Source organism: Mastigoproctus giganteus, chromosome 12, assembly GCF_048544385.1.
Source record: "Mastigoproctus giganteus isolate SK-2022 chromosome 12, ASM4854438v1, whole genome shotgun sequence".
Taxonomy (NCBI): Eukaryota; Metazoa; Arthropoda; class Arachnida; order Uropygi; family Thelyphonidae; genus Mastigoproctus; species Mastigoproctus giganteus.
Window position 1 is genome coordinate 130,040,480 of NC_143586.1, and position 15,838 is coordinate 130,056,317.

The 15,838-nt window shown below is 36.0% G+C and overlaps 1 protein-coding gene across 1 annotated transcript; it reads left to right on the forward strand.

Moving 5' to 3' along the window:
* The first annotated feature begins 689 nt into the window (after nt 1–689).
* Nucleotides 690–15,167, forward strand: LOC150077419 (cytochrome P450 302a1, mitochondrial-like). Its single transcript, XM_090386449.1, has 10 exons — nt 690–769; nt 3,496–3,689; nt 4,019–4,247; nt 8,441–8,628; nt 10,929–11,127; nt 12,211–12,370; nt 12,677–12,843; nt 13,112–13,190; nt 13,393–13,602; nt 15,048–15,167. The coding sequence occupies exons 2-10, from the start codon at nt 3,497–3,499 to the stop codon at nt 15,156–15,158; spliced, it is 1,536 nt and encodes a 511-aa protein (XP_090242575.1). The 5' UTR covers nt 690–769; nt 3,496; the 3' UTR covers nt 15,159–15,167.
* The last annotated feature ends 671 nt before the right edge of the window (nt 15,168–15,838 follow it).

The window sequence follows — 15,838 nt, forward strand, 5'->3', positions numbered from 1 at the left end:
ATCGTTCAGGAATCAATTATTATTATTTGGTGACCAGTTAGCAGTGGTTAAATAGTTAGATTAGACAATGAAAATCGAGATAAGAGAAAATACCAAAAAAAAAAAATGAACTAATCTGCCAATGACAAAAAATGAAGAGGTAGATTTTTAAAAATCAGATTAAATTATTAAAGATGAAAGTTAAATTATAAAGGATTAAGTGATAATCCTTAAACGCCCCTGTCATCGCAAAAAATAAATACGAAACCCACGATTAATGCAAATTCGAATTCGCGATTAATGAAAATTTTGGTAATGTAATTCTTTAAAACAATTTAACAATTATTTCTGTTCCACGCAATTCTAATTTAGCTAAGAGAATAATGAGCATAAATGAATCAATAACATAGTTGTGTAATGTACCAGAAGGAATGGCCTATAAATTTTTAAATGGTCTCCACCAGTGACTCCATTTTTGATATTACTATGTTACGATAATTCTAATTATATTTATTTTTATAAATAGCATCCAACACAAAACTAAACCTTGTTGAGGAAAGGTAAAAGCCAAAGTTTAATTCCTGGAAACGACATGAGAACCACACCTAAGCCTCCAACTTCTTATGCAGCCCCCTCTGTTGAGTCGTTCAGTCAACTGATTATTCCAGGTCTAGTTTTCTTTTCCCTTCACTTTTAAACCTGCAGGCCGGTCATCAAGGTCAAACGAGTTTGCTTGCTGGGCTGCAAGCAAAATTGAAACGGTTGCAATCATTTCAAGGTACTTTTGCCGGTAAGGTTTTTAATAAAAATAGAGGAATGACGATCGTATCAAAAGTTCTTGTTAATATATTAACTGGCGTTGCTAATTGAAATTATTAGATTAATTACTTGATATTCGTTTTGTATCTCGAATAAGTATGTGTGTGTTGGCATCTTTACAAAATTTTATATGAACTCTTGTATCTACCGGTATGTTAGAAAAATGGTCATTTAATAAAGAATTTCTGGAAAGTTTTTAAATATTTTCAGAGTAAATATTTCAAAACTTCAGACTAACAAGATATTCATTATATCCTGTCAATTAGCAGTTTATGAAATGTTCAGGGATAGTTAAACCTTGGATACAGGATATGAAAATTAACTGCTGAAAAGAAAAAAAGCATTATATTCTAAAAACACATTAAATCAGCGTAATTTTTTTTTCCGAAGAAGTGCGCTAGTTTCAAAGGTTTCTGAACTTTAATAATATACACTATTATTTTAATTAGATTTGTATGGTTATGCATGATAATGATTTATAATCTGTATGATTTATATTGATTATAAATCTATAATAATTTGCATTTTTAGCTTTTTTTAACCATTACTGACCTTTTTCTGCAAAGAAAACTCTCAAATTTAGCCCACGATTACTAAAAGTAAAGGTGCCCTGACGAGGAGCAACAAGACATTCCAAAGATATCGCTAAATTTAACCAAAGATAGAGGAGGCACCTAAGCTAGTTTCAAGGTCGACCTGCCACTTTTCAATTTATTTATCGGCGAATATTGTGTTTGAATATCAAGTGAAATTATATAAGATGGTAATAATATATATATATATTTTTTGTTCCCATTGGCAGTACTTCCAGTAGATCCACGAAGTATCTTTTAATAAAAATACAGTGAATAGTAATTATGAGTAAGGTCAAATTTCAAAGTTTACATTAAAATTTGACCAACTTGTTTACCAATTTTTGATTAAAATATGTTGTGTTATGCATATAAAAAGCTTAAATAATATTTAATAAATTTCTAGAATATTCGAGAATATTCCAGAAAGGTGTAAAAAAATCCTGAATGTGGTAGGACACTGCAGAAGAGTCCTGAATGTGGTAGGACATTGCAGAAGAGTCCTGAATGTGGTAGGACATTGCAGAAGAGTCCTGAATGTGGTAGAAAGTTATAGATGATTTTAGAATATTCTAGAAAGTAGGAGTATTATTTCGATATTATAGATGACTGTATATGACTCTAGGGTATTTTACAATAATATAAAATGAGAAGTACGAGCTCTAACTTGTACTCTTTCTGAATGACCGAACAGCGGTCATTCAGAAAGAGTTTGGCGTAAATTTTGTTTCGTAATAAACATGGCAAGAAATGAAGAATGGAACGTTGAAACAAGAAGCACTATTATAACTCAGTATAAAGTAAGTTATTCCATCAGAACTACTGTCAATAAAAAGGTGTTTCATTTAAAGGAGTACAAACTACCATTCTACGATTCAGATTGGCAATTTAAAGGACAACCACGATCTGGACGACAGCGAGTAACAATAGAAGCACAAGTTAAGACGCAATCGACAACTCACTGCACCTGAAATCCGAACTGAGTTCAATAGAAATAGAGAGACACCCTGTCTACATACACTGTAAAACCTCGTCTTATATAAGCAGGACTTCATCGACGTGCAGTGGTCAATAACCGCTTATTAAAACAGGAAAATCTAAAAAACGGTTGGCTTGGGCTAACATCAATCATCCTTAGTCAATTGAGGAGTGGAAAAACATAATGTGGACGGATGAATCCAAATTTGAAATTTTTGGATTGATGCATACAGTTTATGTGAGATTATCAACTGAAGGAAAACTAGCGTCACATTGCTTAGTGCCTATAGTCAAGCACGGTGCTTTTTCCGTCATGGTCTGGGGTTGCATATTTTTTTGTAGTGGATGACATCATCAGAATTGAAGGAATTTTAAGAAAAGAAGGTTATAAAAACATTCTTGAAAAAATATCCTCTGGACTTCGACTTTGTGGAAGAAATTTTATATTACCACAAGACCTGAAGCAATCTGTAAACCTCGAGGGGGGTTGCAAATTATGGTGTGGCCACCTCAATGGCCTGAATTAAAAAACCCGCTAGGGCTTTTATGGGATCATCTAGTTATTTTTTATTATTTTATTATTTATTTTTATTTTGTTGTGTATGTTCAATCTATTTTGATTTCTTGCAATTCCAATCAATGTAATCAACTGGAATTTGCATAATATACACCCTTCTAGCCGAACTAGTCTGTTCCAGGGGGGGGGGGTGCCAACTGATGTGGAAATAAAATTATATTAATAATAGACTGTTAAGTCCGTGAAGCCTGCCCATCTTCCAAAATTTATGGGAAATCCTACAGATCGCTTGGAATAATGTTAGTCCAGACACTATTATACAATTAATCGCCAAAATACCGCATCTGTGTAAGGCAGTGATAAAACCCGTGGATGTTATTTTGATGAAGTAATTTTTATTTTAGCAGGAAAGCCAAATTTCTCAGAGAACACAGAGAGAGAGAGAGAGAGAGAGAGAGACACGCGCTGACATGCCATCCTAGCACCATCTGTATTCTATGAGAAATTTGGCTTTCCTGTTTCTTCTAAAATAAAAATTACTCTGATTTACAAGTATTATCAAAACGGAAATGTATTGTTTAACCATTTTCTTTTCCTGGTGATTAATTCCTGTGGTTATTATCTTTGCAGAATGCATTTACAAATGCGCAGACTCTTTCTTTCTACACGAGCTGTATGCATTCAACGACAGTTTTCTAAACAACAGACAACAAGCAATCTTTCTGACAGCAGGGAGACTCTCACAGAAGTCAAGTCATTTAACTCAATACCAGGACCCACTCGACTACCATTAATTGGTAATCTTCACTTATTTTCACGGTTTGGTAAGTTTTTGCTCTTATTAGTAATTCTTGATACACGTAGAACATTTTATCTTCAACAGGTAAAATTTCTTCCAATCCACCTTAACTAAAAATTTTAACTGAGAAAAAAAAAAATTCATTATTAATTAATTTTAATAATATTTGTGCGTAATTTTTAATTTTACATTTTATGTGGGAATAGATAGCAATGCTAGACCAAGTTCCACCACATAAAAACAAAACCATGTTGGATGTCAAATACTTCTGGAAGAGTTTTGTGTTTCAATGATATTCTAACTTATAAAACTTGAAAATTGGTCACTTGTAGTGTACTGCGTTATATTTTCTAGGGCCCTACTCCTTTCAGAAACTGAACGATGCCTACGAAGATCTCTATTACACATATGGACCTATCGTGAGACTCGAACTAGGCCATCAGATTGTTGCCATATTTGATCCGGAAGATATTCGGAAACTCTTTTTTTCTTATGATGATGCCCACAGGCCAGTCTTTGAGGCACTTAAGAAATGTAGAAGGAAAGAATCTTACAATTTCCGGTCAACAGGAATAGTTACAGAGTAAGTCGGTTTACTTTACAGTAGTATTATTACTGACCAAGAATCTGGCTGAGTCTGAATAACTAAAAGGTAAAGTGCAAGATGTGTTTCATATTGCAGTTATCTGTTTAAGGATAACCCACACACGAACACGGAGTAGAATACTTGTTTGAAGATTGGTAATCTTCTGCACTAATATAATGAATTGGAGGAGCAAAATTCTGCTCCAACTTCTAACAACTAAATTTGGCACTGCTAATATACTGTATAAACAATAAATGTATTTTACTGAATTACGTATACACACATACAGCATACACTCATGAGCCAAACCATTCCGTCCACCCTGTCCCCACGAGTGGGCGCATCCCACAGCACTTAGGAGTGATGTATTGACAGGCGCAGCATTTTTGTGACGGCAGAGGTAGTGCGAGGAATTTGTTAGTACGAAGCCCGCGCAATGGGGAAAGAAGAGGACCTGATGGAGTTCGAACTGGAAATGATTTGCGTCGCTGGGAAGGCGGGGATCAGCATCTCAAGCACAGGCATTGTCGGCTGTTTGAGGGCCGTCATAGTGAAGATGTGACGAGAATGGTCTGAAGGAGGACACACAACCACCTAAAGAGTCGGGACAGGAAAAGCAGCACTGGTTGATAGTTGAGGTGAACAGCAGTTGACACGTGCTGTCCGGGACAATTGAAGGCTCACGATTCCTCAGTAAACAGCAGACCACAACCAGGGCGCACTGAGACCCGTTTCCGAGCACTCCCTCCAGCGAATGCTTTTGCGGAGTAGGCAACTTGTCGTGTGCCCATGACCGACCGTCATCGAGACCTCCGCCTGCAGTGGGCACGAGAGCACCGTTCCTGGACAATGGATGAGCGGAAAAGTCTCCTGGTCTGATTAATCAAGGTCCATCTCCATGCCAATGGACTGGTGCGTATTGGACAGCGAGCAGGTGAACAGCTGCACCCAGATTTCACGGTTGGACAAAAACAGGTCGGAGGCAGTGGTATCATAACGTTGTTTCGCCCTACATGGTGACCGTATATCGAGATAGCACTGGATTATAGCATTGTGCAGAATGGTTCGAGGATCATATCCAAGCATTTCGTGAGCAAGTAAGGCTGCTCGATTCTCCCCTAAATCAATCCCAACATTTATGGGATGCGATGGAATGCAGCATTCACCAGTGCCTCACTCCGTTGCCAAACTCCGGGGCATCCTTTTGCACAGATGATCCAGGATACCTGTGGACATCTTCAGCGGGCTCGTGGAGTCGTTGGCCACGCTGGGTTCAAGTGGTTATTATACCGAAAAGCGGCCCGATACATTATTAGGTACATAGCCATAATGTTTTTTGCTCATGAGTGAATGTGTGTATTTTTATTGTCTTCCTTTTTGAAAGAAGTAGTTAAATGAAAGTTAAATTAATTTGGTCACTCCAAATATTTGACCATGGAACGCGTATAACTTATAAATGTAAGTTAAAGGTAAACGACGTATATTATATTGAAACAATTGTTGTTTCAATATAATATACATCGCCGTTCACAGGAACACACCCTGTAGTAAATACAGGACCACCTGAACTGATTTTAATTCTTATCGGATGCTGTAGCAGTGCTTTTATGGATAAGTGCACCATCAGCAAAAAAGTAGGTTTCCGCTTATCGAAAGACTGATCCCCTGATTCGCTAAGTGTTATTATAACTACTAAACTAATTGCTGCATAATAGCAGCCTCCAGAACTGGCATTTTTCTATGACTCTATTGAACATTTACACAAAACTATTGAACATTTTTCTATGTTCAATACGTAAGTGTAATACTTTGATGGGCTATTCACGAATGACGTAATAGTTCTAAAATTTTTCTGGCTGGGAACTTATTTTGATTGTGAAGGATAGGATTTATCCTGGAGAAAATATTAAAAAAAACTGAGTTATTACAAATGATAATGGCAGTTAAAGCGTCAGAAGATATTCAAAAAAAATTTAACTTTTTGTTCGTTATCATAGAACAATTGCGTCATGCAGAGAAAAGACCTTATAACTTGGTTCGACCACGCTATTATCATGACATTTCAGAAATTTTCACACAATTTGTACCATGACTATATACTTGCTGATAAAATATTAAATAGCACACATTATTGTCAAAACTATCGAGGTAACGTCTTCATCAACTTATCTTCCCCAACGTCTTATCCAATGCTCTTGTCCGGCTTTCTTTATACGTATTAATTGCTACCTCATCCCTCTACTGTAGCGAAGTACTGTACCTACTTTCTCTTCTTTATGTGAGATCAAGAAGCCGCCCAATTAATTCTGCCACTGCCCAGAACGCTTTTCAAAACACATGACGAACCAGTTTCTTTTTCCATAAGCACACTGCTCTGGAGGTTCGATCACATTGTCTGTACTAATCAGCTTCACCATAATATTCTGCACCAATACATTTCAGCAGGAGTAACGTCCGGTGTTCCTAAGAAGGATAATCCTTCTTAGGAACGGGCTAACAATATGGTTCACTGGGCGATAAGCACCGGAAATATATATAAATATGTTTCCGTCTTGGATAGAGTGTTTATATCAATTAGTTCCGATAAGTTTAGGCCTTTTGTAGTCAAAATGTTGTTTTTCCTTGGCTTTGGACATACTACACAGCACTGTATCCATGAGTAGTCCCCCTTCATGTGGTCACTGTTCTCGAAGTGGGCACAACTTTACTCTCATAAGAGGGGAGCCCCCTTGCTGTATTAACTGTACAAGGAAGAAAAGGACTATCGTCATTCTGTAAGGGACATTCCTTGTCCCAAACATATAAGAGCCTCGGAACAGGCATACATAAGAATTGCAAATGACTAATACAATTTATTCTACAGATAATAATGACCCATTTATTTAAATGTCTAATCTATCTAAGTTCAATGTTATGCAGATAAATTGCCAAAGGTCAAGGCCGATGAAATCAGAGTATTAGCAGAAGAGAATGATATTATTTCAGTGCAGGAGCCTTTACTAAGTAAAGTAAGGCTCCCGCAATGAAATACAAACCGGACATATGGTTAAAATTGTAAGTTTTGGTTTACAAACTAGAATTAGTCAACCTGTAATAATGTTGATAATGTTGATGAATCTTTTGCTGACTATTCAGTATCTGAATTAGTTAAATGAAATTCAAATTTCGGTCATTAGGGCTGCTTATAAATCTTCTAAAAATAAAAAAAAAATTGTCAAAGACATGTTCCTGGTGATTAACGGATCTTTCTAATTTCAGAAAGCTTGTGCATACAGCTCAAAGAGTCTATCAGAGACACAGACCATTCATAGAAGTCGATTACTATTATACACAGTATAGAACCTTGAAGAAAAATTACGATAAAGCAATCGCTACTCAGAAACGTACTATATGGATAAAGTTTGTGCAGGGTACAGGAAATACAAACCCTTGAGGTCTGCTTTACAATATTGCTAGAAACAGATTATATTCTCCTGATATATTTGGATCGGTAGTTAATAATTTTACAGAAACTTAACGTGGTCAGATACAATTAATACCGTCTTGAGCAAACTTTTTTCCCCATGGACAACAGTTCCTCTGATTCTGATGTGCATCTATAGGTGCGTATTCCTTATTAGATTCGCTAATAAGGAATACGCACCAATTTGCAGGCTTCTCTTTTTAATTATGAAGAGTTAACTTATGTGGTTAAGGATTACTATTAAGAAATGTCCAAGGCTTGGCCTGGTGGACAATGTTCACATCTTAAAATTTATTAAAATAAGGCCTCTGGTTTTACTAAATTTAAGTAATAAACGTTCGCAGGATGGAATATTTCCCTCTACTAAAGTTAATCAAAAAGCCAGACAGACCAACAACGGAACCAAGATCGTACAGGCCTATTGCCCTCTTGTCAAATTTGGATAAGTTGTTAGATGGTTGATGGGATTGCGTTTAAATGAAATTTTTTGCAAAATAACTTAATATCTCCTAATCAGTATGCAGAATATGTTGAAATCTGTGGATTACTACTTGGCAATAAGAGACATATAAACGAATTAAACGTTAATTGTTATAGCATTTAATTAATAACTTTTTATCTATGGTCAAAATATCCGTCCACAGCGTATAATAATTCTGTTCACTTTATAGGGAACTACAATATACTGTTTTTCCGATGAAGTTAATGTTTCTTTAATTCAAAACAGAAATGGAAAAGAATGGCGACGTCTTCGTAAAGAGGTTGACTGGATAATGTACCCATCTTTCGCACAGACGTTCCTCTCATTTCATGAAGAAATAGCGAATGAGTTCGTAAAGTGGCTTAGTCATGTGCGGGATGACACAGGGGAGGTGAAAGACATAGCGAAGGAGTTATATTACTACACAGAAGAATGTAAGTAGGCATCTTTCCTTGTGTAGAAATGAATGAGGTAGCATTTTACAGGGGGACTTTTATACGAGCTTGTAGCAATCGAAATAAATAAAACAATTGTTAATGCTTATAATATGTTTGATTTTTAACTCTCATTAAATAAATTTTATTGTGTCTTTATTTATTACTATATCCTGTCCATCATAATGGCCCTAAGAATTTCATTAGGGGACCATCGTACATCATCAGTTCATAGCTTATTTATAGAAACACAAGAACCTCCACTTTCTCTTCGCCGAAATATTCTTCTATTGATTTATGCTGCAAAAATAAGAAGCCTCCGATAGCACCCAATGTGGGTGAACCAAAATGGGAAATCATTTACCAGAACAGACAACAAATAGACCTAGTTCTATTCTACCAGAGTCATCCACCCAAAGAACTAAGACAGTATTCTACCAGACATTAGAAAATCCACTGTGGAAAACATTTATAATATATACAGGGGGATATTTTGAACAACTGAAAAATACTATCCTCAAAATTGAGAATATCGTACGATTACTTGCAGCTCACGCCTCTTATTACACCCAAGTGTACACCCAACGTTCCAAGACAGACACTAAAGCAGCGGTTCCCCAGCTGCTGTGTTTTCACTGCAGAATAATATGCCATCCTGTTAGCTCTGGAAAATATCGAGCCTTCACTATTTCCAGGAAGTTTAATATATACTGATTCCCTAAGTGCAATACGTGCACTTCAGTACCAACCTCTGACACACCCACTCATCAATAAAATCTTAAGTTACTTGACATAACTCAAGGAGGAAACCGTAGGAAGTTAGATTTTTCAGGATTCCAGGGCAATCTGGAATTATAAGAAATTACCCTGCAAATTCTTCAGCTAAAAATGCGATAAACTGAATAAACACTAACTCAACAATTTAAAATAAGTAATTAAATATAAAGCGCCACTGCATCGGAAAATGATAGCTATCTTTCCTATACCTGATTGGCCATAGGACTTATCTGATAAGGCATACAAACCCGCTCTCGACCCTACCAGTAAGTTAATGAAAACTTTTTGCCCTTTCTGTTGATAAGATTACCTGAAAGTCGAGAGGCTTTTAGGCAGGCAGGTACGTATTAACTAATGGAAGTTAAATTAAATCTTAAATGTTAAATTAAATGCCAGTTAAAACAAAGTTACTGGCGGTATTGATTACCAGAATGAATCCCGAATAATAATTGTAATTTCATCACTGTATTATGCAAATCTTCAGATCATAAGGTAGAGTAATTTTAGACATCATCTAGAAAGAATCTGATTCCGAAAAAAGGGTACTTTCTGGTCCGAAAAATACAATACTTCAGATCTAAATAGAATAATATAAAGCAGCAAAACATACCCCATGAAAACAAAAACAACACCGTAATTACCGTCTTGAGATGTGTGAAAACATCACTTTGACCCATATCATCACATAAATTCTGTCTTGTATTACTCTTCTCCTCCCTAACTAGCAGTTTCTTTGAACCCTTAAAATATCCTCAATGATACTGGCAAAAACTCTTGCACAACCTTTGTTCAAATGTGTACCATCTCTACAAAACAGATTCCTTCTACCTACAAGTGTGGGCCATGCTTATAAAAATTCGAAATTCTTAATCCAAAAGGCTTTCACCATATAATCCCCAGTATCGTGTCTGGACAGAGCAGATACATTCTGACCTAACTCGCGGTACATTTTCACCAAGGTCTTCTGGGTAGCATCATCAATTGCTGCACGCAACAAACATACCCTGGTTCTGGTCCGCTTATCTTTATTACAAAAAAATGTTAGCATCTCCTTCAACCAGAGCAGTATGCAATTGACTATTCTGCTCTTGGACACGAATCACGGCTGCGTCATTTGGCAGTTCACGAGATACTTGAGTCCCTGACGAGCTCCCAATTACATTTGTTTCTCGGGCAAGTGTCCCATTTCTTCAGTGACCCAAATTCTTCTAGTAATGCACCAAGTTTTAATTTGAGATCGGTACACTCCTTAAAAATAACCCACACCGAAAATAGCGACAGGCATTTCCGTTTGAGTCATGATGTCCTTGGATGACGTATTGAAAGTGGATCTCATAACAACCGTCATTTTGGTAATATTTTAACTTAAATTTAAAATATACTGTATTCTCTAGCACTAAGGGATTATTGCTAGAATTTTCTAGCACTAAGGGATTGTTTCATAAAGATGTAATAAAAAGAAGTAAGAGCTAACACTAGATGAAATTTACTGTATATGTTAAATTGTATTCGGTATATTACAGGTATTGGATTAGTGTGTTTCGGAGTTCGTTTAGGACTGCTTAATCCTCGCGGATCTAGCAATACAGCGAGAAAGATGGTGGAAGCAGTTGAAGACAGCCTGGATGCCATGGTTAAAACTCTGCTCGGAATCCCCTGGTGGAAAATATTTAAAACACCGACTTATAGTAAGCTGGAGACAGCTCAGGAGATAATGTACAGGTAAGGTTATTTATTTCATATGACGGTACATCTAACTTCGTCTTGTTTTTCTCTGAAGAATAGTGTAGTTATTCGTTCGAGAAATGTAAAAAGATTATAATGATTTTCATAATAACGTGGGTCTAACTGGATTAAAGACAACTTCATATTAAAGGTACTAACTGGTTTCATTAATTCAAAATTTTATTATCAGCGAGAAAGCTGTATTCTTACGTTGCTACAACTTCCACAATGTCCTCTTCAGGTGCTTTCAGATGTGTCCACTGGTCTCCTTCCATTCAGCAAGACTTCAAAAACAACACTTTGTTTTTGAAGTCTTGCTGAATGATGAAGCTCACGGATGTAGCCGTTTAAGACTATCTGACATACGTTAATGTCGGATATTAGCATAATAAGAAGCATGGTACAATAAGTACAGCTTTGTAAAATAAGTTTCGAGAACAACGTAGTAATTCAACTGTTTAGTTTCCGAAGAGGATAGCGAGAAAGCCATTGAATCGTAAGGCATTTTTAAATATCGAAGTTCCAAATTAATAAATCAAGCCAGACACAGAGTTCTGTTTTACCAGAAGCCCAAAGATTTTTGATACTCTGAGGCCTCTGTAGAACTAAGGAACTGGTTGACTGCATTCAGATTTGTAATATACTTACGGTTATGTCCTCAACCGGTGTAGCCGAGGCCATATCTGTCACATTGAATGAATGGCGGACACCTTCTGCAACATTAGTGGTTCAGCTTTAGCACTACGTTTGATGCTACCAAAGGCTGCTTGCTGACGAATCAAAAACTCGACTAAAATTTAGATAGAATGTTCTAGCACAGAGAAAGAATTGTCATTCTTTCTCCAGGTAGAGAAAAAAAATGCAAACTTTCGTCACTTAATAATGTCACGTAAAACCTGTCTTAAAAATTCCAGGATGACTGCATGAAACAATACTTAAAATAGAATATCATTTGTTTCCTTCTAAACGGTTTGAAATAAACCACAGTCAGCCACTGATGACAATTAGTCCTGTAAATTTTGAAACAGATCTTAAATTATAGTTTTATTCACCTATTAACGTAGAAATAATTCCTCTCAGGGCCACGCTGAACCTCTTCACTGATGCTGATAGTCGTTTGTCCAGAGAGAATCAACCTAGTCCTGAACTTGCCTTTTTAAGGACAATGCGCGAAAGAAATGTCAGCAAAGAAGATATTATACTCCTGATGATGGAACTGTTCTTCGCTGGAATTGATGCGGTAATATTTTTTAAATATTAATGGATTTTTTAAATTTGATTGCGAATTTAATTAGAATTTCATGAGCTTTATTTATTTTGATTTTAAGTTAGTTCTTTGGTTGGATTTCTAATTTATTATAAGTTTGTGAAGTTTTCACTTTAGTCTTAAATTTATTGTCTTAGTAGATTCGCTGAGAATGTGCTTGAATATTTACGATACTATTATATGACTGTCCAGATGACAGTCCTTTAATAATATCGTAATCATAATTGCTTGATACTTCAGAGGTTCCTTATATAACTAATGAACTTCAGTTCTTTACAGACAGGTAATTCGTTGTCTTTCTTGTTGTACAACCTCGCTAGCAACCCTGACGTTCAGGAGAAATTATATCAAGAGATAAAACACGCGACCTTTCCCAAAGGGCAAACAACTCCAGACTATTTCTCAAACTTCAAATATTTGATTCAGTGCGTAAAAGAGAGTAATCGGTAAGTTTAGATTCAGACTGTCCCTCGCTCAATATTACTATTTCACTGTGTTTTTTCGCTTCAGTGTTCCCCTTCGTATTGTAGATATTTATCGTATACTTTAAATTTGCTGTTCATTGCCAATGTCATTCAATTCATTCAACTATCGTTAAACAAGAAGTTATAGATTATTTTCCTCTAATAATAATGACTGACGATAAGTAAGAAGCGTATTATTGATGAATGTTATTTAAGAAAGAATTATGATAAGTATACATATGCATTCCAGATTAACGCCAACAGCTGGAGGAACTGCTCGTCTTCTTACCAAGGACTCAGTATTTCGTGGTTACAGAGTACCAGCAGGGGTGAGTAAATATATCATGAAGGACAGATCCTATTTTTATTCTAATTTTTTTCACCAAATTAACAGAATTACCAAAATTTTGATAATTGTAGCAACTATAGCAACTAAATCTCCCGTTTTGTATGGGAGATTTATCTATCCAACTGTTCATTTGAAAATTCTAACTGTTTATTTGCATTTAAAGTGAAGATATTTCATTTCAGGTTATGGTTTTGGGAGTAAATCCAGTAATATGTCGTCTTCCAGAGCAGTTTAAAGATCCGCTAAAATTTAACCCCGAACGATGGCAGAAAGTCAACAGAGAATATTCTGAACCCATTCATCCATTTGCCCTCCTCCCATTTGGGTTTGGTATACGAAGTTGTGTAGGACAGAGACTGGCCCTGCAGGAGATCTATCTGTGCGTGATCAAGGTAAGGTTAGATTATCACACGTATCCTGTAGAACACCTTTCGATGAAACTGCGTGAAAATTTATGATCAAATTTAACCCCATTAGAATAAAAAAAAATTCGCAACAAAGTGACCAAGTAATATTGATGACATTCACTCGTACTGCTTTGTCATACTTGAAAGCTTGTTTGTCTCTTGCCGATTGCATAAATAACTTTCGTAACTTTTGTTTTTAAATAAAGTGTCAGCGGAAGTCTTATTAATTAAATTTTACGTCCCATAGCTCTTGTAATTAATATCTTTAACTGAGATTTAATGAAGTTCTAATGTATGGTGCAGCTAAAAATATTTGTAAAATACTGGCTTTATGCAAAATTGAAAGACGAATTAGAATATTATTTTTAATATTTACATAACTAATTTTTAAAGTTAATATTAAATTACCCACTACCACTATACCCAAGGGCAAGCACAACTTTTTATTCTGCATCTGGTTCCGAGTCGTGTAAAATTTTTAAAAAGATGCAGGAACTCGCCACACTCGATTTGTAATGGACAAACGAATAGGACGGGCAGATAGACCCTTTTAATCATACACATGCAAGTATCAAATATATATTTATATAAAAAAATATATGAAAAAGCGTAATTAATAAATTCCATATGAACATATTCCATAAATTCCAAATTCCATAAATTCCATAAATTCCATATTAATAAATTCCAAATGGCTGGCCATTTCATACGAGCCGTGCATTCCAGATAAACATATTGGCTCATTATGAGAGTTCTGCGGGGGCATTCATTAATGTCCATCTCGATACATTACAGCCGTAAGAATTCCTCGGGAAATACATGGAGATCTGAACTCCCATAATACCAACCGACGCCATTAAGCCACCGTATCTTACTTCGATGTTATAAGGATGGAGTCTGGTTCCCCATTCCCTCCAGACGAAAGCTCGTCGAGAATTAATTGAAAACTATCTCAAATCCTCAGTGTAGAGTATTATGTCCCAATGAACATGTTGTGGCCATCATAAGGAGCGTTTTTGCGAATAATGGTTCACAGAATGCAGACAGGTGGTAAGGGTGTATAAAAGCCTTCTCATGAAACCATCTGTAGGAAATGCGCCTATATGCAAGTCCTCGTATAGATCCGGAAAGCTCTAAAGCAAGTTGTCATGCTGTGAGGTTTCTATTTAATCTCGCAGTTAGCGGTCATCTCACCGGAAAGGGCACGAGGACTGCCTCCAAGATGTCTTCAATAGAGAGTTTGCGTGCGTTGGAACTGATACCACAGTCCATTCCGCGTCACGTTCTTCAGCCATCCAGATTCTTTTATTTGACGCAAATGCTACCTACGAAATGAAAAGTTTAAGATGGACAACTATTGCTGTCCACACACATACATAGTACTTTATAGAAAAATAGGAACTGGTGATTTTTTCTTTTTTCTCTTTCAGATTCTTCAGAAATACAGACTGGAGTATCACCACGAAGACGTGTCGTACATCATGAGACTGCAAGCAGTTCCCGACCGGAAAATAGCTTTAAAACTCATCGAAAGGAAATAAGGTTGACGAACGAAATGCTTTCATGAACTATGGTCATCCTTTTTAGTTTTTATATGGGCCTTTCTGAAATACTGAAAATTAAATGTAGGCAAATAAATATAAGTGCAAAATCTCTGTTTCCAATTATTTACTAAAGCTCAATTTCGCTACAGTACTATTAACTGATTAGCACGTTGCATCAGTTAATCAAAATTACTCAGTACTCCATTGTACTGATTTTAGAACTGCTCATGGTTTGACAAATGAAAAATTTTACTTCACGTTGTCGTAATTTTACAAATTAAGTTGCCGTTTCTTGTTAAGCATTTCTTGTAGATGAATTAATAAATTAAAGCGCGTTGTAAAATAATAACAGTTTGATAATTCCAAGTTGAGCCGGGAGACGTTATAAATTAAATATTGAATTGTTTAAAGGATTAATCATTAAGTTTAAAAGAACGCGCAATTCACATTTTGACATGAACCCATTTTTCAAAAATAGGACTGTCTGTTTTCTTTTTGTCACCCCCTATCTGCATTGAATCCAAGGTAACTTGGTATTGCCGCTTGTTTGGTGAGCAAGAACAAATTTTACCAGTCTATCCAGCTTAAAGTTAACTTAGGCGAGTTCCGAAGATTGGTTGGTGGAACTCTAATATCAACGAAATCTCAGATGTCATTATAGTTAAAAAAAAAGAATA

Excerpts from the sequence above, each read along its gene's own strand:
- LOC150077419 (XM_090386449.1), top strand. The coding sequence starts at position 3,497 with ATGCATTTACAAATGCGCAGACTCTTTCTTTCTACACGAGCTGTATGC. Across the intron at positions 4,248-8,440 it reads TCAACAGGAATAGTTACAGA|AAATGGAAAAGAATGGCGAC; the intron begins GTAAGTCGGTTT and ends AATTCAAAACAG. Across the intron at positions 12,844-13,111 it reads TGCGTAAAAGAGAGTAATCG|ATTAACGCCAACAGCTGGAG; the intron begins GTAAGTTTAGAT and ends TATGCATTCCAG.